This window comes from Aethalodelphis obliquidens, unplaced genomic scaffold, assembly GCF_003676395.1.
Source record: "Aethalodelphis obliquidens isolate GAN/ISIS:26980383/991018 unplaced genomic scaffold, ASM367639v1 scaffold36, whole genome shotgun sequence".
Lineage (NCBI taxonomy): Eukaryota > Metazoa > Chordata > Mammalia > Artiodactyla > Delphinidae > Aethalodelphis > Aethalodelphis obliquidens.
The window spans coordinates 1,555,618-1,578,490 of NW_020837980.1; the positions used below are offsets into that span (position 1 = coordinate 1,555,618).

The 22,873-nt window shown below is 37.7% G+C and overlaps 1 protein-coding gene across 5 annotated transcripts in view; it reads right to left on the bottom strand.

Annotated features, from left to right (window-relative positions):
* Window positions 1–22,873, bottom strand: part of FGD4 (FYVE, RhoGEF and PH domain containing 4) — a 206,440-nt gene that overhangs the window by 89,519 nt on the left and 94,048 nt on the right. The window contains exon 1 of one of the 5 annotated variants that reach the window (XM_027129274.1): window positions 7,420–8,913. The exons of the other annotated variants lie outside the window; for them this stretch is intronic. Coding sequence (XP_026985075.1) covers window positions 7,420–7,447 — 28 coding nt within the window. The 5' untranslated portion in view covers window positions 7,448–8,913. Of the gene's footprint in view, window positions 1–7,419; window positions 8,914–22,873 lie in introns of those variants that run through there. 5 annotated transcript variants of the gene reach the window in all.

Below are 22,873 nucleotides of genomic sequence, written 5' to 3' on the forward strand. Positions count from 1 at the left end.
AATTGTTAATGACCCGCTAGTTGTCACAAAACCAAGTTTAAGAAATATTTTGAGTTTTTAAATAAAGTCTTAGAATCTACTCTAAGAAATTAAGATAATAATAAATGTCCTCAGGGAATCAGGTCTCTATTCCTTTCAAAAATTCTACTAAACCCAGCAATTACAACCTGCCACAGACCTCAAAGAACTAAAGTGAGTTTCTTCTTCATAGCCGGAATATGTGCCAACTTTTCTCCTACCCGAAGACTGGTTATAAGAGTAGGCTGGAGATAAAAGTAATAAAAGTTAAGAATTGCATGTATTCAGTAAGCATTTACTTAATAATGCTTAATAAATGCTTAATTCAGTAAGCATTTATTTAGCACCTTGCTAAACTGTGCAATATGGGGAATATAGCCAATATCTTATAACTATAAATGGAGTATAATCTTTAAAAACTGCAAGTCACTATATTGTACACCTATAACTTATATAATATTGTACTTCAACTATACTTCAATTAAAATGAAGGAAATGAAGAAAAATATTTAGCACCTTGCAAGAATCAGTTAACAGAATCAGTGCCAGGCACTGTATAGGATCAGTAAGATCTTCAAACTGCTTTCAAGTAGGAAGATTAGAATGCCCTTCAATCAGGGAACTGCAAACTACAGCCTGTGAGTCCCTCAGAGATCTACAATCCACAGTTCACAGGCCAAATCTGGTCCACCACTTATTTTTGTTAATGAAGTTTTATTGGAATACAGCCACATTCGTTCTCGTACATACTGCATATGATGTTTTTCGCTAGGTTGGCAGTTAAGTAGTTACAACAGAAATCATATGGCCCACAAAGCCTAAAATATTTATTATCTGGCCCTTTACAGAAAAGGTTTGCAGACCCTGACCTAAATAATCAAGGCAACAAACCATGGATTAGTACTATAAATGATACAATGTTATCACACTATTATTATAGCACTATGTTATAATACATTTGTACTTTAATTTTCCAGAATCAATCTTGGTTCTGTCCCCAGCTAGCAATGTGACCTTGGGCAAGGAAAACCCTCTAGGTTTCAGGGAACTCACTGGCAGCATCATAGCACAATTGATCTAGCACAGCTGGGGTTACAGATGACTCTGGGATGTATTTGGTAAATTAACAATGTTATAGGGTATAACCTTTAGTTTGTTATTGGTCTAAATCCCACATGCCTAGCATGCTAGTGATTCTTTTGTCTTCCAAATATTTTTCACAAGAACTATCTTCCCCAGCTACCTATTGCGTGTGAACAAATAAGCCAACAGGTCATGCTTCTTGGTCAGTGCTGCTCAACCATGAATCACCTGTGGAGCTTTAAAAAAGAAAACTATAAATACCTGGGCTGAAACCCAAGCCAATGAAATCACTATCTCTAGGGAGTGGGACCCAGGTATCAGTGTGTTTTAAAGCTTCCTAGGGGATTCCAATGTGCAGTTGAGATTGAGAAGTACCATTCCTGGTATCCTGGTAACAGGCTTGGATCAAATTAGTATTTTCAGTAGAAGCCATATAAAATAGATTTCATAATTTTAAGCTGTTAAACTAAAGTTCCACCGAATTTATATCATAAAATGGGGATTCCATGAAGACTCTGAAATTTTAATAGAAATGATTTAGGGTTGCAGCATCAACTGACTCCTGTTTAAGTCACAGCTAATAATTATATGCTGAGCGTGAGGCTCTCTTCAACATCTGGTTGATAAAGTTATCTGATTTTAGAATCTACTACTGAAAAAAAAATAGACATCCCCTGGTTCATATGAAAAGCTACTAATTAGGAACCTTGAGAATTCAAAAGAGAGATTATTTCTGGCCGATGGAGAGTATGGCAAGCTTTGCTTTGAAAGAAGAGACTTCTGAAAACAATAAAATTAAAAATTTTATTGCCTTTATAAACTCTGAAAGAAATAAAAACAGATGTAAGAAATGAACTTGAAGGGCAAAAGTTAGTTTTTCTCCTAACAGCTATAGCCAACTCATTTATTCAAGATGTCTGGTTTATAAATTAACCAGAATCTTGGCTTTTGCTCTTCCTTTTACCCACTGCCAAACTATTTTCCATTTATTCACAGTAAATTTATCTGCAGGTCCAGAGAGAAGAAGAAAATCAAACTGGCCAAAATGTTTCATAAGGTTTGACAACGATGTTGTTAAAACCACATAGAATTGTTTTTCATAATGTCAATCACAGCAACCAAGAATGGACTACTATTTCTCTTCACAAAGGGAAAAATACACCCTTTTCATAAGCAAATCCTTCCTGACCTAGCTCGATTTTCATTAATTTTGTATCTGCTTTTCTGGTTTATTTTTCTGAACTTGATTTCTCTAAACCTGGTTCCCAATGGCCAAAACATTCTAGCTTAACGCTCTCTATAAACTTAAGTTCTATGAGCTTCTGCCTACTTCACGTTGCCTGTTTAAAATTACTGGCTGAGTTCTGCTTCTCAGCCCACTTTGTTTTGCAGTTATTGACACAGTTCATTCATTTTTCAAACCTAATTTGGCTTCATGGTAGTAATGGATAAAATGAACTCTACCGAGTAGGAAAATCTCTTTAGGGCCAGCCAGTCCTTCAACCTGAACTGCTATTTCAAATGCACCAATCCTATCACTGTAGTCCAAGGCCCAGATCAGCCAGGCCTGGGAAGGAAGGCTATGTTTATCTGGCAAGTGCATGCCCCCCCTCCCCACCCCCACCAGGAGGAAACAGGGTGGATTAGGAAAACTAGAGGTTGAAAGGTCAAAATTTTGACATGATTATTTATTTACTTTGTGACCATGAGAAAGTTACTTAAGTTCCTCATGAATTAGAGAAATTTTTACTGCTCTAGTATCATTGCTTAGGCACAGTTCACAGGTAGATGCAGACCTTGATTATTGGTAGTTTTAAAAAAATCTGACAAGGTAGGTGGTTTTAGAAAAAGGGCTTGGTGACAATCTCTAATCTATCCCAACTCTCCTTTTTATTTTGATATTCTTTTAAGACAAACATTAATATAAATCTCATTTTACTAAAATTTAATATTTAACAGCTTACATGGATATTTGCTTTCCTTACTCGTTGCTGTGTAATCAGACCAGCAGGCCTCATATTTTTCCCCTGGCTACATTTCTAGACCAGGAGCACAATAGCATTTGTGTTTAGCTTCTAACAGTGTAGGGGATTGTTTCAAGTCATGCAAAACTTAAAAAGCAAATACTGATCTAGCTTATCGTTTATTTCCTATATATATTTTTTGGCTGACAGAGGAAGGAAATTAGGAAGAAAAATAATCCAATTTATCAAATATAACCATTTTTCTAATTCTGAGTTTTAAAACTGCATTACATAACTCATGTTTAGTTATGTCTAACATGACTGATCCTACAAAGAAAAAGTTTGTTTTACTCACTGAATGATGAAACAAATCTTATTACTCCCTTGCTTAAAATCCTTTAATGGGACTGCAAGATCCATAGGAAAAACTCTACCATACAGGACCCTTTACCATCAGACATAAGCCTGTAAATGCTTCGTATCTATCTTCTCACAGCCATGCACCCCTAACGCTCTAGCCACATTCTGACCTTTGCGGTTCCTGTAACACATTATACTCTTTTCATGCCTGTATGGTTTTCCATATGTTGGTTCCCTTAGCTCAGTAAGGTATCTTTAAACACATTAACCTAGTTCCAATGTCACCTTTTTGAGGAAGTTTCCTTGAGTCAAATAAACAGTCAGTTGCTCCTCTTTTTCTGTTCTCCAAACACGCATTTTGTACCTATACTATGACATTTGTCATGCAGTCACTGCTTTTACTGGTTTCCTACCCTTTCAAATCAAGTTTTACAAGAACTGTTAAAGAGGAAACATTTCTAGATTGTTACATTTTATTCTGTTTCCTTTCTTTTCCTATCATCCTCATAACAGGAGAGTTTCAAAGAATTAAATGTCTTAAACACAGGAGGGGAAAAAAAAGAAAAACAAAAAAGGGAGGGAGTATACCCTTAGACCAGAACAAAATATCTTAAATATTTTCTCTTCATCTTGCCACAATTTTCTCCATGCAAACTATTCCCCAAATTTCTTGGTCTCCCACTCAGAAACGTCTCCCATCTACTTCCTCTCTCAACACAACCCCGTAATACAAAACCAATTATGGAGCCCTCCACAGGCTCTTCATTACCCATGCCCAGCCCACCCCCAAAACTTTGTCTCAGTTCTTTACAATTGGGATCAACTTGGCCTCTCAGACTTCATGGACAGATCAGAATGAGCAGGGAACACATTGAGGTCAGAGAATTAACAGGGTAGAGGCTGGCATCAGGACAGGCAGGGCCTTGCAAGTCACTGAGAGGACACAGGCTTTTCCTCTGAGAGAGATGGGAATCCACTGAAAGGTTCCGAACAAAGGAGAGACAATTTCTGTTTTCCTTTTTTTTTTGCGGTACACGGGCCTCCCACCGTTGCGGCCTCTCCCGCCGTGGAGCACAGGCTCCAGACGCGCAGGCTCAGCGGCCACGGCTCATGGGCCCAGCCGCTCCGCGGCACATGGGATCCTCCCGGACCGGGACACAAACCCGCGTCCCCCGCATCAGCAGGTGGACTCCCAACCACTGCGCCACCAGGGAAGCCCTCTGTTTTCCATTTTTAAAGGAGCACTCAGGCTGCTGGGTGGAGAACAGACTTCAAGAGGCCAAAGGTGGATAGGAAGGTACTGGAATAATCCAAGGAAAAGTTGAGTGTGAACTGAACCAGGGTAGTAGCAATGGAGGCATTAAGACATGCTTAGTTTGATATCTTTCAAAGCAGGACTGATTGACAGATTGGATTGGCAGACTGGTAAGAGAAAAAAGATTCAGGAAAACTAAGGTTTTTGGTCGGAGCATAAGAAATAACTGTTGCTATATTATGACATGGAGACGACCAGGCTACAATGGCTTAGTGGTTTTTTTAAGAGGAGAAAGAGAGGTTTTCTCCAGGCCAAGTTTTAATATAACCATCATGTAGAATGACCAGCTTCCATGACTAACATTATTTTTCTTCTCAGAGGCGCTTTCCTTTGGTCTGCTTCAATATATGACCGACCAACTACAGACCCAGGGTCAATTAGCAGAGGAAAAACCCTTAGAAGGATCTGATCTAAACAAGGCTTAACAGGGATTGTGGGAGGAAATAAGTTTGAGAACATATTTAAATGAGGGTGAAGACCTTACAAATATATTTCAGACCAATAAAAATTAGCTTCCTATTTTATATATAAGAAATAGCACAGAGAGTAAAGATGACTACCAGAGGGTAGATCAGAAAGGTGGTAGCGATGGATAAGCCTATAACCACCTAGGAAAAGGCCTTTTTATTTTTTGAATGAATGGTATATTCCAGTGTCTAAGGAAAACTGTTCAAGTTTAAATCTTAATCTTGAATTAAAATTTAATTTACCTATACTTTGGATGAATATCAAATGAAGACCATGTTATCATCCCTGCAAAGACTTAAGAATACTTCCCACTGAGTCATTCCTCACATTCCATTTTTCTCTTCAATTTTTATGTGAGTTTGTCTACAAGCATAAGTTTTAAAAAGGAAAGTTTCTTCAAGTCATAAAAAAAGATAAAATGTTTACAAATAACATGTACACTAAATGCACATATTTACAAATTTTCTTGGACAACTTAATAGCAATAAAATAACCCAGTAGTGTGTGCAGGAAGTGCTACATTATTGTCTTTTCAGTTTAAAAACCGTAAAAGGAACTTCTAAAGCCTACATTATTGTAGTGGCCACTCACTGTAGGGAGTTGTCCATTAGAGCAGAAAATTCGAGTAGCACTTCTCTCTCCAATTGAGGCTGCCTTTCAGGAAGGAATACTACTTCTCTCCAATCATCCCTGACTATTTAAAGGTGGAATGAGAAGGGACAGAATTGTTCTAGGGAAAGAGAGAACTCACTAAAGGAGAGTGAATTCATCCCTTTTGCAGCTTTTTAAAAAAGTTTCATATTTAGGGGCTTCCCTGGTGGCGCGGTGGTTGGGGGTCCGCCTGCCGATGCAGGGGACACGGGTTCGTGCCCTGGTCCGGGAGGATCCCGCGTGCCGCAGGGCAGCTGGGCCCGTGGGCCATGGCTGCTGGGCCTGCGCACCCGGAGCCTGTGCTCCGCAACCGGAGAGGCCACAGCAGTGAGAGGCCCACGTACCGGAAAAAAAAAAAAGTTTCATATTTGGAGTGTGATGGTAAACCACACAACACACAAACCTTGGGGAGATCACACAAACCTTGAACTTAGAATCCCTGCGAAGGAACTGAGGCTTCTTCCTGGATAATGGAGGGAGTCAAGGCAGATATGGGCTGGGCTACTCAATCTCTAGCAACTACTGGAACCTGGGAACAGAGCCAGTCAAGGCCTTCTAGCTGGGGGAGGGAGCCTCAGCTTCCCAGCTGCAGTACTGTGACTGGCCCCACCCCTGGGCTTCCAAGCTCAGTGCAACTGCCGTCCCTCCACACCCCCCCCCCACCGTCCACTGCCCCCCAGGCAAAAAGAAGGAAACAGTGACACCACAAGGAAGAGAATCTTGGTAACTATGAAGACTTGCCTGTTCTAAGTTTCAGTTCATTTTATTTAATTAACAGTGTAGACAGCAGGGTAGACATTCCTCAAGAAGGTTAATATCCATGCACAAACAATGGGAAAATAGCATCACAAAATGAACCCATTTCAGTTTTAAAAAATATTTTTAGCAGAAATTTCCTGTCACATGATTACATTTCTACCACACAGTATTTCATGCCTCTTTGAAAGAATCAACTTCTCATTAATATACTCTCTAGAATATTGTAGGAAAAAAACGGTGTCTTAATACCACTAACAACAACAACAAAAAATCCATGCCTGTCTCTACGGTGTTATCTTATATTGAAAAATAAGTAATATTCACTGTTCTGAACTTTGCTGAAACGAGAAGACTGGGATGGTGGGGATGTGTGTGTGTGTTTGCTTGAACAGAACAGTATTCCATGCAGTAGTACTAGAAAAGGATTAGTGGTAAACATTTCTTAGCTTTGTTCACACCAGAAATGGAAGAAAAAACTTTTGCTTTCTTTGTCTGTATTCTCCCGTCAGTGACTAACTTTTCAAACTTCTAATGTTAGTAAGAATGAGTCAGAGAAACAGAACTATTAAATTTGTATTTCGCTAAACCCAGAAACAGCCTCCTGGAAGAAGCAGAAACTATGAATACAGTACATATTTTAACATTAAAGTTGAAAAATAATGTGAACCTTATTCTTAACTTAAAACCAAACTCTGCAACTTTCATGTCCCTCAGCATGCTGTTATAAATTGACCCACAGGAACCGGGTGAAAAAAAAAAAACAAAAACGAGAAAGATACACCAGAAAATGAAACTACTTACCTTGATCAGTGGACATGATTTCACACATACTGATAATTAGTTTACTTTGGTTTGATAAGAAAATATTTGGCTTTACTCTTTAGTTCATGTGATAAAATCTCACTCCTGGCTCTAAAGCCTCTCACAGCTTGCAGACCCACAGGTTAGCCAGGAGCTCTGATGGTGCACTGCTTACTTCAGGACCTTCTTAGACCTTCACTGCTCAAAGACAACCTCATGCATAATATGCCACACCTCCCCAGAGGAGGGCTGCTGCAGTGCTTTTCATGAGACCAACTTTATGAGGATGGAGAGAAAATAAACAACAACGGAGGCCCATGGAAGCAACAAATGCACTAGAAATACATTTGGGAATAGGACAGTTTATAAACTGAATAATTCCTTAACGATTAGTAATGCTCTAAAAAAGCCAACATGAAAACAGTTTGTTTCCACTTGAACTGGGTCCATGCTCTAGACCAAAGAGGTTACAGATTCAGGATTCACAGGCTTAAGATGTTAAAACGTCACTTTAAATTATTTCAAATGCTTTTTGTGCCACTTAATACTTTCCATTTTACCATAGTTCATTGATCTTAGTGCAGAGTGAATAACTACTACTCATAAATTTCCTAAGGAAGTCAAATCTTATGTTATTTCAGAGCATTGTTTACAATCACAGTGAAGTAATGGGCTATAGACATCACGCTCACAGTTGAAAGTAGCCTCTCCAAACCCCTCTTAGTGTGTCCAGATGCAGTGGTTCTCATATACCAGATCATCAGGATGGCATTTTAAAACACACACTGCCTGGTCCCATCCCAGGAGTTGAATTCAACCAATCTGTGGTACAACCCCAGAATCTGCACTTCTAACAAGCTCCCAGGTGACGCTGACACTGCTGGTCTGGGACTGCACTTCAGGGACCAGACAAGGAGAACCACTGGGGCAGAGACTTCGCACTCACTGGTGGCCTAAAGCTCTGGCTCAATTGCACCTGCTTAGGAACTGCTTAATGTCAGGGCAGGGGGGCAACACTCAAGATACAGTATTGGGGACTATGTATTATATATTCAGATAAGACACAGTAACATCCAACTGCATATCAGGAAATGGACTTATCAACTTAATTATTAATAAAATAAATTTGCATACTAGGCATGAATAGGTTTTAATCTAAAAAGTATAGACAATTAGAAAATGTAGAAAAGGAGTCAAAGAAATAGAAGAAACCTGAATTGTCCTTTATGTCTGTCAGGAACTCCACCAGTGTTTAAAATTCACTGTGACAGGAAAACTATTAAAATTTGATTCCAAAGACCACTTAGCCTGGGCAAGTTTCAGTACCATAAAAAGTAGAATGTTTCCCTGTCATAAAAATGCACCAATTCTCTGCTTCCTGAATTTTGATAGCAATGTTTAAATTATAATCTCAGGTTAGGTTTCCAAAGAAATACCTTTTCTTTTTTTTTTTTAACATCTTTATTAGAGTATAATTGCTTAATATTGTTGTCTTAGTTGCTGCTGTATAACAAAGTGAATCAGCTATACGAAACCATATATCCCCATATCCCCCCTCTCTGGCATCTCCCTCCCACCCTCCCTATCCCACCCCTCTAGGTGGTCACAAAGAACTCAGCTGATCTCCCTGTGCTATATGGCTGCTTCCCACTAGCTACCTATTTTACATTTGGTAGTGTATATATGTCCATGCCACTCTCTCACTTCATCCCAGCTTACCCTTCCCCCTCCCCGTGTCCTCAAGTCCATTCCCTACATCTGCGTCTTTATTCCTGTCCTGCCCCTAGGTTTTTCAGAACCATTTTTTTTTTTAAGATTCCACATATATGGATTAGCATACAGTATTTGTTTCTCTCTTTCTGACTTACTTCACTCTGTATGACAGACTCTAGGTCCATCCACCTCAATACAAATAACTCAATTTTGTTTCTTTTTATGGCTGAGTAATATTCCATTGTATATACGTGCCACATCTTCTTTATCCATTCATCTGTCAATGGATACTTAGGTGGCTTCCATGTCCTGGCTATTGTAAATAGTGCTGCAATAAACACTGTGGTACATGTCTCTTTTTGAATGATGCTTTTCTCAGGGTATATGCCCAGTAGTGGGATTACTGTGTCATATGGTAGTTCTATTTTTAGTATTTTAAGGAACCTTCATACTGTTCTCCATAGTGACTGTATCAATTTACATTCCCACCAACAGTCCAAGAGGGTTCCCTTTTCTCCACACCCTCTCCAGCATTTTGTAGATTTTTTGATGACAGCCATTCTGACCGGTGTGATGTCATACCTCACTGTAGTTTTGATTTGCATTTCTCTAACGATTAGTGATGTTGAACATCCTTTCATGGGTTTGTTGGCAATCTTCTTTGGTCTTCTTTGGAGAAATGTCTATTTAGGTCTTCTGCCCATTTTTGGATTGGGTTTTTCATTCTTTTGATATTGAGCTGCATGAGCTGCTTATATATTTTGGAGATTAATCCTTTGTCAGTTGCTTCGTTTGCAAATATTTTCAGCCATTCTGAGGGTTGTCTTTTCACCTTGTTTATGGTTGCCTTTGCTGTGCAAAAGCTTTGAAGTTTCATTAGGAGCCGTTTATTTTTGTTTTTATCTCCATTTCTCTAGGAGGTGGGTCAAAAAGGATCCTGCTGTGATTCATGTCATAGAGTGTTTTGCCTATGTTTTCCTCTCAGAGTTTTATAGTGTCTGGCCTTACATTTAGGTCTTTAATCCATTTTGAGTTTACTTTTGTATACAGTGTTAGGGAGTGTTCTAATTTCATGCTTTTACATGTAGCTGTCCAGTCTTCCCAGCACCACTTATTGAAGAGGCTGTGTCTTCTCCACTGTATATTCTTGCCTTCTTTATCAAAGATAAGGTGACCATATGAGTGTGGGTTTATCTCTCGGGTTTCTACCCTGTTCCACTGATCCATATTTCTGTTTTGATGCCAGTACCAAACTGTCTTGATTACTGTAGCTTTGTAGTATAGTCTGAAGTCAGGGAGCCTGATTCCTCCAGCTCTGTTTTTCTTTCTCAAGTTTGCTTTGGCTATTTGGGGTCTTTTATGTTTCCATACAAATTGTGAAATTTTTTGTTCTGGTTCTGTGAAAAATGACATTGGCAGTTTGACAGGGATTGCATTGAATCTGTAGATTGCTTTGGGTATTATAGTCATTTTCACAATGTTTATTATTCCAATTGAAGATCATGGTATATCTCTCCATCTGTTTGTATCATCTTTAATTTCTTTCATCAATGTCTTATAGTTTTCTGCATACAGGTCTTTTGGCTCCTTAGGTAGATTTATTCCTAGGCATTTTATTCTTTTTGTTGCACTGGTAAATGGAGTGTTTCCTTAATTTCTCTTTCAGATTTTCATCATTAGTGTATAGGAATGCAAGAGATTTCTGTGCATTAATTTTGTATCCTGCTACTTTACCAAATTCATTAATTCCAGTAGTTTTCTGGTAGCATCTTTAGGATTCTCTCTCTATATAGTGTATCACGTCATCTGCAAACAGTGACAGTTTTTCTTCTTTTCCGATTTGGATTCCTTTTATTTCTTTTTCTTCTCTGACTGCTGTGGCTAAAACTTCCAAAACTATGTCACATAACAGTGGTGACAGTGGGCAACTTTGTCTTGTTCCTGATCTTAGTGGAAATGGTTTCATTTTTTCACCATTGAGAATGATGTTGGCTGTGGGTTTGTCATACATGGCCTTTATTATGTTGAGGTAAGTTCCCACTATGCCTACTTTCTAGAGGGTTTTTATCATAAATGAGTGTAAAAAGCTTTTTCTGCATCTATGAGATTATATGATTTTGATCCTTCAATTTGTTAATGTAGTATATCACATCAATTGGTCTGTGTATATTGAAGAATCCTTGCATTCCTGGGATAAACCCCACATGATCCTTTTAATGTGCTGTTGGATTCTGTTTGCTAGTATTTTGTTGAGGATTTTTGCATCTATGTTCATCAGTGATATGGGCCTGTAGTTTTCTTTTTTTGTAACATCTTTGTCTGATTTTGATATCAGGGTGATGGTGGCCTCGTAGAATGAGTTTGGGAGTGTTCCTCCCTCTGCTATATTTTGGAAGAGTTTGAGAAGGCTACGTGTTAGCTCTTCTCTAAAAGTTTGATAGAATTAGCCTGTGAAGCCATCTGGTCCTGGGCTTTTGTTTGTTGGAAGATTTTTAATCACAGTTTCAATTTCAGTGCTTGTGATTGGTCTGTTTATATTTTCTATTTCTTCCTGGTTCAGTCTTGGAAGGTTGTGCTTTTCTAAGAATTTGTCCATTTCTTCCAGGTTGTCCATTTTATTGTCACATAGTTGCTTTTAGTAATCTCTCATGATCCTTTGTATTTCTGCAGTGTCAGTTGTTACTTCTCCTTTTTCATTTCTAATTCTGTTGATTTGAGTCTTCTCCCTTTTTTTTTTTTGATGAGTCTGGCTAATGTTTTATCATTTTTGTTTATCTTCTCAAAGAACCAGCTTTTAGTTTTATTGATCTTTGCTATCATTTCCTTCATTTATTTCTGATCTGATCTTTATGATTTCATTCCTTCTGCTAACTTTGGGAGTTTTTTGTTCTTCTTTCTCTAATTGCTTTAGGTGTGAACTTAGATAACGTTATCTGAGATTCTTCTTGTATCTTGAGGTAGACTTGTATTGCTATAAACTTCCGTCTTAGAACTGCTTTTGCTGCATTCCATAGGTTTATGGCCATCATGTTTTCATTGTTATTTGTTTCCAGGTTTTTTTTTTTTTTTTTTTTTTTTTGCAGTATGCAGGCCTCTCACTGTTGTGGCCTCTCCCGTTGCGGAGCACAGGCTCCGGACGCACAAGCTCAGCGGCCACGGCTCATGGGCTCAGCCGCTCTGTGGCATGTGGGATCTTCCCGGACCAGGGCACGAACCCGTGTCCCCTAAATCGGCAGGCGGACTCTCAACCACAGCACCACCAGGGAAGCCCTCTAGGTATTTTTTGATTTCCTCTTTTATTTCTTCAGTGATCTCTTGGTTACTCAGTAGCATAGTATTTAGCCACCATGTGTTTGAATTTTTTACAGTTTTCTTCCTGTAATTGATATCTAGTCTCATAGCACTGTGGTCGGAAAAGATACTTGATACGATTTTCAATTTTCTTAACTTTACCAAGGCTTCATTTATGACCCAAGATATGATCTATCCTGGAGAATGTTTCATGAGCATTTGAGAGGAAAGTGTATTTTGTTGCTTTTGGATGGAATGTCCTATAAACATCAATTAAGTTCATCTTGTTTAATGTATCATTTAAAGCTTGTGTTTCCTTAATTATTTTCATTTTGGATGATCTGTGCATTGGTGAAATTGGGGTGTTAAATCCCCTACTATTATTGTGTTACTGTTGATTTCCTCTTTTATGGCTATTAGCCTTTTGCCTTATGTACTGAGGTGCTCCCATGTTGGATGCATAAATATTTACAATTGTCATATCTTCTTCTTGGATTGATCCCTTGATCATTATGTAGTGTCCTTCTTTGGCTCTTGTAATAGTCTTTATTTTAAAGTCTATTTTGTCTGATATGAGAAGTGCTACTCCAGCTTTCTTTTGATTTCTATTTGCATGGAATATGTTTTTCCATCCCCTCACTTTCAGTCTATATGTGTCCCTAGGTCTGAAGTGGGTCTCTAGTAGAAAGCATATATATAGGTCTTGTTTTCGTATCCATTTAGCCAGTCTATGTCTTTCAGTTGGAGCATTTAATCCATTTACATTTAAGGTAATTATCGATATGTATGTTCCTATTACCATTTTCTTAATTGTTTTGGGTTTGTGATTGTAGGTCTTTTCCTTCTCTTGTGTTTCCTGCCTAGAGAAGTTCCTTTAGCATTTGTTGTAAAGCTGGTTTGGTGGTGCTGAATTCTCTTAGCTTTTGCTTGTCTGTAAACGTTTTAATTTCTCCATGGAATCTGAATGAGATCCCTGCTGGGTAGAGTAATCTTGGTTGTAGGTTTTTCCCTTTCATTACTTTAAATATGTCCTGCCACTCCCATGTGGCTTGCAGAGTTTCTGCTGAAAGATCAGCTGTTAACCTTATGGGGATTCCCTTGTATGTTATTTGTTGCTTTTCCCTTCCTGCTTTTAATATGTTTTGTTTTTAATTTTTGATAGTTTGATTAATATGTGTCTTTGCGTGTTTCTCCTTGGATTGATCCTGTTGGGACTCTCTGTGCTTACTGCACTTGATTGACTATTTCCTTTCCCGAAGTTTTCAACTATAATGTCTTCAAATATTTTCTCAGTCCCTTTCTTTTTCTCTTCTTCTTCTAGGACCCCTATAATTCGAACGTTGGTGCATTTAATGTTGTCCCAGAGGTCTCTGAGACTGTCCTCAATTCTTTTTATTCTTTTTTCTTTATTCTGCTCTGCAGTAGTTATTTGCACTACTTTATCTTCCAGGTCACTTATCTGTTCTTCTGCCTCAGTTATTCTGCTATTGATTCTTTCTAGAGAGTTTTTAATTTCATTTGTTGTGTTATTCATCATTGTTTGTTTGCTCTTTAGTTCTCCTAGGTCCTTGTTAAACGTTTCTTGTATTTCCTCCATTCTATTTCCAAGATTTTGGATCATCTTTACTGTCATTATTCTGAATTCTTTTTCAGGCAGACTATTTCCTCTTCATTTGTTTGGTCTGGTGAGTTTTTACCTTGTTCATCTGCTGCGTATTTCTCTGTCTTCTCATTTTGCTTAACTTACTGTGTTTGGGGTCTTCTTTTCACAGGCTGCAGGTTCGTATTTCCCGTTGCTTTTGGTGTCTGCCCCCAGTGGATAAGGTTGGTTCACTGGGTTGTGTAGGCTTCCTGGGGAAGGCGACTGGTACCTGTGTTCTGGTGGATAAGGCTGGATTTTGTCTTTCTGGTGGGCAGGATCGCGTCCTGTGGTGTGTTTTGGGGTACCTGGAACTTAGTATGATTTTAGGCAGCCTCTCTGCTAATGGGTGGGGCTGTGTTCCTGTCTTGCTAGTTGTTTGGCATGGGGTGTCCAGCACTGGAGCTTGCTGGTCATTGAGTGGCGCTGGGTCTTAGCGTTGAGATGGAGATCTCTGGGAGAGCTCTCACCAATTGATATTACGTGGGACCAGGAGGTCTCTGGTGGTCCAGTGTCCTGAACTTGGCTCTCCCACCTGAGCTTCAGGCCTGACACTCAGCTGGAGCACCAAGACCCTGTCAGCCACATGGCATCTTGACCCCTAAGAAAGCTGCTCACTGGACGTACCACCCCAGTGGGGATCTGAGGGGCTCGCTGGGAACAGGAAATGACGCCACTGCTCAGCCTCAGGCACCTGAGGGATGACCTGGATGCCCCAGGGGCACCGTCTAGGGCAGGGCAAGAAGAGCTCCCACACCAAGGGACGCCCCCCCACCCTCTTTTTTTTTATATCTAACATTTACTTTGTGCCAGGTGCTCTGGTAAGCACTTTCCATGCAGCATTTCTTTAAATCCTCACTGTGAGGTAATAATTTATCACTATATTACATAAGAGAACACTTTCCTAGAAAAGGAATAAATAATACAGGTAAGATAAGGAATAATAATTACCATTTTGTACAAGAGAAAACTAGGTTTAAGATGTTAAAAATCTTGGCCAGTAACACAAGTAAAATGATAACCTTTAAGAAATTCAATTCTCTTTTGCACAATATATTAAGATATAATGGAATCCACATTTGAATCTATATAGTGAAAACCAAAATATGATTTGCAGCTAGGAAGTGATAAGTAAAGTGAGAAATAAAGTATCATTGACTCTCATTGTTCACTGTGGATAATCTGAAATTATATTTGGAATCTACCACAAACTTGTGACTAAATTTAAGCTACCCAATAGGAGCCACGGCACTTTCTTATAAAGTTAAACAAGCATTTCCATATGACCCAGCAATGACACTCCTAAGTACTTACCCAAATGAAGTGAATACTTACATTCACACAAAAAGCTGTACATGCATGTTTACAGAGGCTTTATTCATAGTTATCAAAAGCTAGAAAATACCCAAATGACTTTCAATCAGTGAATGGATGAGCAAACTGTGGTAACTCCATACAATGGCGTAACACTCAAGAAATGAACTAAGGACACTTGCATGGGCATTAGAAGGAAGCCAATGTAAAAGGCTACATATATAAGATTCCATATGACATTCTGGAGAAGGCAAGCACACCGGGACAGAAAATAGATCCCAGGTTGCAGGGGGCTGGAAGAACTGACTGATTACAAAAGGGTATGACAGAATTTTCAAAGGTAATGGGACTGTTTCTTATCTGCATTGTTGTGGTGGTTATATAACTGTAGGCATTGTCAAAACTCAGAATTGTACCCTAAAGAGGGTGAATTTTACTGTATCCCTTAATTTAAAAAAAATAATGATTTTTGGTACAACTATTGCCTTTCTTGTAATCAACAGTAGAGATAATCACTGGTTCATTGTATCTGTTTCCTGTGATTTTTAAAAAATATTGAAAAATTGAAAAGTGACTTAATTAGCTCCCCACACAAAGTCCATTTGTGAACAATGAAGTTTATGATAGTGTATTTAAAAGCATCTTTCAAATTAATGTTTAGATAATTTAGTTAATTAGATCATTTGTCATAGACATCAGTCCTGAAAAATACCTGAAATCCATGCTAACCAACTCAGTTATTCACAAAATTCCCTGTGCACTGAAGACTTAATGGGCTCTTTCCCTGCTGTTAGGCTTCTCCTCCTTGGAGAGAGATTATTTCTTTACAAATTGTGTTGAGTGAGTAAGGAACATAGAAAGTTCTGCCAAACATTCACACGGTATTTCATAACCACCTGCTTTTTCATTATATTAAACTTAGTTTACTTTTTATTAAAGGCTACCTGTATTATTTTCAATAGCTTACCATTTCTAATGGAAATTATCTAAAACAAAAATTTCACCATGTAACCTGTGCTTCCTGAATTAAAATTTATTAATTTGTAATGCTAAGGGGTGGGGGAGAGACTGAGTTGGTCTGCTCCAGCTTTTTTTTTTTTTGGCCAAGCCACGTGGCATGTGGGATCTTAGTTCCCTGACCAGGGGTCAAACCCATGCCCCCTGCAGTGGAAGTATGGAGTCTTAACCACTGGACCACCAGGGAAGTCCCTGCCCCAGCATTTTTTTTTTTTTTTTTGCGGTACGCGGGCCTCTCACTGTTGTGGCTTCTCCCATTGAAGAGCCCAGGCTCCGGACGCGCAGGCTCAGCGGCCATGGCTCACGGGCCCAGCCGTTCCGCGGCATGTGGGATCCTCCCGGACCGGGGCACAAACCCGTGTCCCCTGCATAGGCAGGTGGACTCTCAACCACTATGCCACCAGGGAAGCCCCCCAGCATTTTTATTTAAAGGTACCTAGCACATCATCTATCATATAATTGAAAACTTCCATGTATCCATACTAATGGCAAAGTTGGCTTAAATAATTATTTACTAATAAATATATTTTGGCAGTATAATAACAGGACAATTATACCAAGTGAATATTCAAACAGAACGAGGAGTAGGAAAAAATAATTGAAGTACTTCTGACTTTCAGTTATCACACCTAAGGAGTAAAATCCTCAGACTGATTCTCCAATGATATTTAACTGGGGGGCAATCTCCATTTTCATAGAATGAAATCTGAATCTTAACCCATTTTGCACACTTTAGTATTCTAATAAAATCAAACAATTTGGTATTAAACTTATTTCCTCAGTGGCTTTAAAAAGCCACATTTTAATTTAAAAATCCAATCAAATGATTTAATTTCCATTTTAATTTAATTTCCATTCCATTTAAATTTAATTTAGTTTAATTTCCATTTTGTATGTCTGTGAGTCTTAATGAAGTAAGGCCTGTAAGTTCTTGAATACATGCCAGGTAAGTCTTGTTTCTTTTTTTTTTTTTAATTTTTGGCCACACCATGCAGCATGTGGGATCTTATTTCCCCAACCAGGAATCGAACCTGTGCCCCCTGCATTGGAAGCACGGAATCTTAACCACTGGACCAGCAGGGAAGTCACTAAATCCTGTTTCTTGAATACTTCGTTCCAAACTAGTTTTATACAGATCTTCAAAGCAAGCTTATTATCCCTGAATCTCTATTCTTTCAAAAAAATTTTTTTTAATTTAACATATGTTAAAGTTTAACATATGTTAATGTTTTATATTAATTCTTTGGTTAAATGTTCAGTTAAAGTCCCAACCACACAGTACCGTTAAAGCAGACAGTGACCCCAAACCAGGGTTTCTGGATGGATGACAACACAATCCTAGATTAAACTGTTGCCCATTCTGGGTTTTAACTCAATTCTATTACTCTTCTACTTTGGAAGCCCATGATGAGAAGCTATACATGTTTTTAATGACATGTGGATCGGGATAGTTTGTATATTTTAGGTATGCAGTTTAGGAGAAGAGACCTTGTATCTGACGTGTCATCTCACCTTAATAATTCTCTTCTAGTTAAAAATATTTAATCCTAGAGAATAAAACCACTCCTTCTTAACCTAAATTATGGAATTGATCCTCACCCCAACTTATAGTTTGTCTGACCTTATCTGTACGGATTTCCTGCATCACACCACTCATTTCATCTGTTTACATAAATAGCTTAGCAGTAAACACACTTTTAGGTTGGTGATATTTCAGCATTTCCCCCCATTGTGGTCCACTCTTTAAAATAAAGGCATACTTTTTATCTAATTTTGCTTTTGTACTAATCCTAGGTCATTGATATTACCTAAATTCAAAGCAGGAACAAAGTTAATTGATAAATACGGTGTTTCTTCTTTAATTATGACCTTTTTTTTTTTTTGCAGTATGCGGGCCTCTCACTGTTGTGGCCTCTCCCGTTGCGGAGCACAGGCTCCAGACACGCAGGCTCAGTGGCCATGGCTCACAGGCTTAGCCGCTCCGCGGCATGTGGGATATTCCCGGACCAGGGCACGAACCATGTCCCCTGCATTGGCAGGCGTACTCTCAACCACTGCGCCACCAGGAAAGCCCCTCTCCAAACTTTTTGATGGCACATCCTCTCAGTATGGAATCTGGGCACTGCACTCCCAAATATGTATGTATGCATACACACACGCGTGAATGTATATACGTTAAATACAAGTATGACGGCACTAAAATGCATACTGTAAAACACAAAAATAGAAACTAAAATAGGATGTGGTAAAGATAATATACTGTTTTTGAGAAAACAGTATGATTCAATCTGCTTTGCTTTTTAAAAATGTCTTGGTTAAATATTTCATGATACAGACATTTGAAAGAGTGGATCTAAGTCAATTTACTTCCATACATCGTTTTAATGATTGCCCCAGCTGAGAAAGATTCACTGTTCTAAAGGGAAGAAGTACATCATCAACTGCACTTACTAAATCATGTTATACATTTTTCAATCCTATCTAATTATGCAAAGGTTTTCCTTGAAATTCTTCTAGTAAACTTCCACCTTCCCAGATGTCTTGAAAGGTGTTACATTTCTTAATTTTGAAAATATGGTCTAAAGTCTACTAAAACTATTTCCAAAATTTTTAAACAAGGTATAAAAGATCTATATTTAATATATACTACTATATATAAAATAAATAACTAGTAAGAACCTGCTGAATAGCACAGGGAACTCTACTCAATACTCTGTAATGGCCTATATTGGAAAAGAATCTTAAAAAAAAAAAAAGAGTGGATATATGTATATGTATAACTGATTCACTTTGCTGTACACCTGAAACTAACACAACATTGTAAATCAAATATACGCCAATAAAAATTAAAACAAAAAAATCTGTATTTAAGTTTTTATGTGTGCACAGAAATGAGTTTGTTCCTGTTTTTTCAACTTTAAAAAGGAAAAGATACACATATCAATTTTGGTGGTAAAATGACACAGTAATGGAAACATTTCCAAACAATCATTTAAAAAATGCTCTGTCCATAGAGCACTTTCCCTCTGCTGAATGCAGTTACTTTCTCACTGATTCAAATGTCACCTTTACCTGAAAAAGATAGGTTGTGTTTATTTTTGTCAAATATATCTGTTGGTTAAGAACCTGATAATTATGTACTGTGCCTACTTCTCTTCACATGAAAGGCTAGTAAATGGGGATCATTTGTGGTTTTTGTTAAAAGAAAAAGATACAATGTCTGACAACTCATTTAAGTACTATGTCATCTATAACTCGCAAATCTCTAGGTGGTACAAAAGATGTTTATGGTCACTTATTACTAAGTATTGCCAGAATTCCACCATCTAAGATAATGTAATCTCAGTCTATTTAACCAGCAATGCCTAAAATGTCACCGGCAGAAAGGAGACAGATGAACCTGTCACTGCTCACCCCTCAGTTTTCCCTCAGAATTCCTCACTTGTACCTGAAACACTAGGTGTATTTGACACATGGACTGAATGAAAGTGCAAGAGTAAGTCTATATATATTTGGAATGTTAAAGTGTTTTTTTTAAACTCCTTAGGCAAAATGTTCTAAGTTCTAGGATCTGCTTCCCACACTGCAATGGTTAATTTTTTTGTACCATGGGGGCACATAACCCTTTATAGACAATTGCTCTGGAGAAGGAAACTTCTGGAAGACAAGTAATATTTATATTCCTAGGTAGTTTTTCACAGGATCTTTCATCTAATAACCCTTCAATCTTCAGGTTATTCCTGAAATTAAGATAAGTCATAACATTGACATAAGTGTACTGTACCAATGTTAAAATTATGACTTTAGAAAGTAGGCAGCACAAACAGTAAATGCATTACAGTAAATTTAAAAGTAAATACATGAAAGTAATTTGAAAAAAATCTCCAGAACAATTTTAAGTTGAATTCTTCCAAAATTTTAATCATATTCTCTAGATCAGTCTAGGTAATATGAAGACTACCTAACCCTATGGTTTGATTCTAAGGATATTATGATAATGAAAATTCCATTATATTTTCATCTAAAAGTAACTGTGAATAATATTGGTAAAGAAATATTTCAAAAAGAATGTCATCACCATAATAAAAAGAAAAAAATTCAAATAGGGTTTTCCTGGTGGTGCAGTGGTTGGGAGTCCGCCTGCCGGTGCAGGGGACACGGGTTCGTGCCCCGGTCTGGGAGGATACCGCGTGCCGCGGAGTGGCTGGGCCCGTGAGCCGTGGCCGCTGGGCCTGCGCGTCCGGAGCCTCTGCTCTGCGGCGGGAGGGGCCGCGGCAGTGAGAGGCCCGCGTGCCGCAAAAAAAAAAAAAAAAAATTCAAATAATACAATTTTTTAGCCCTGGATTAGAATAAATGCAATTGAATTATAAGATCCAATCCTAAAGAAACCGTCATCTCAAGCACACCCAGTGGCAGGTAAAATGAAATAGCCATTAAGGAGGCAAAATAGTAATGCATATCAAATGCTAGAAAACTGCACATCACCTAGCTCTGCCACTTTGGGCAAGCTATCCTAAACAATGTATACACATAAAGATGAATGCATATGCTTTGCAATAACCTAGAGAGGTGGGATAGGGAGGGTGGGAGGGAGGCTCAAGAGGGAGGGGATATGGGGGTATATGTATGCATATGGCTGATTCACTTTGTTGTACAACAGAACCTAACACAGTACTGTGAAGCAATTATACTCCAATAAAGACTATTTAAAAAAATAAGAAACAAACTATATATATAAAAAGAAAAAGATGAATGTATAACACCATTTAGAAAAGGAGAAAATTAGAAGCAATCTAATAGTTTAATAAATTAAAGTTATAACTTTAGTCCTTCCCCCAAGACAAGGTCAGTTCAAAGTAGAAAGAGGCCACACAATATTTGCTTATTTGCTAATCTGAATGAGTTAATAAAGAAGCTTTACTATGCACTTAAGCACTTTTTGGGGTACTCACTAAAAACATACTAGACCTGAAATTATGGTAATTTCCAGGCCTACTACAGTTTTATGTAGTAATATTCCCAATATTGTGTCATAGATACGTATTCATTAGATAAATTACCATCTCAAACCAAAGTGCTAAGTTTCCCATTCTTTTCTTCATTTAAATAATGAATTAAAGTTTTGGTATGCCCAAAACAGTCTATTAGAAAAGAATTTTTACTCTTATCATTTATATATAAATTATTTAATAACTACCCTGGAGTTTGAAATGAGAGATTTTATTCTATTAATATAAACTTTATTATATTTTAAATGTAAGAGTTCATGTTAAAAGATCACTTTATAATTTACACATTTCGCAGTTTATGGTATGCATCAATGTAAGCAAGCATTCATGTTTAGAACAGATAACCTTTGTCAGTTTCACCATAATCACTATTAACCAGGATGGTGTCTAAAAGATCTTGCAAATGAAGTGCAAATAGAAAATGCTAACTATATTAACCCCAGCTGTAGATAGGGAAATTAGTTCCACACCCTATAACTTTTCAAAGGGCTTTTTTTCCTGATTACCATTGTTATTTTTCTTCTGGTTTCTGAGAAGAGTTTAGGTTTTGATTTTGACACTTTTAATTATTACATCATATACTAATTTGGGATTAACAGCACATTATTTATTAAAATCAAGTTGCTGGTTGTAGACACATTTCTTGCCTCAACATTCACACTGCTTTAGTAGTTTATTACTGAAATATACATAACTAATTTCCTGCTTGAATATATTTTAGAAATTTTGCATAAACATTGGTTTTTCGAAGTTACACTGTGAACTCAGAAGAATCCTGTGTTAATTTTGGCTTTCACTTCACAGCATGTGTTTAACCACCTGTTGATAGGCAAAAATTAATTTTAAATGGTAGAAAGTGCTAGAATTTGATGTATGATACACGAAGAAAAATTAGGAGCCATTTTAAAACATCTGATTATTTTCCTTTTGCTGTCATAGTTCCCTTTTTTAAAAGATGGAAACATACATTTTATCATACTAAGAATTTGTGGCATGTTTTTAAAATTGTAAAAAATATAAAGTTCACCCATAGATTTAAATCAGCTAGACATGTAATGAAGATATCTAATATAGTTCCTGAATCAAAAATAGGATTCAAGCCTGCTTCCCCCGTGGCTAACGATGTAACATCTAGGCAGCTATCCAAGTTGGACACTTCAGAGCTGTCCCTGACACTTCGCACTCCTTCATCCCATCCACACATCCAGTTAATCACCAAGTCCTAACAATTCTACTCCTATATACTTTTCAGTTCCTTATCTCTTCTACATCTTTGTGCCACTGTCTTAATTCAAGAAGCTCATCATCTATTTAGCATCTATTGCAGATGTATTTATTATTGCAGATTGTATTTGCTTTATCAATGTCTTTGCTTTGGTAATCACAAAATAAAATAAAATAAAATAAAATCTGACAAAAAAAAAAAAAAAGAAGCTCATCATCTCTGTCCTGGACCATCTGTTGCCTGTCA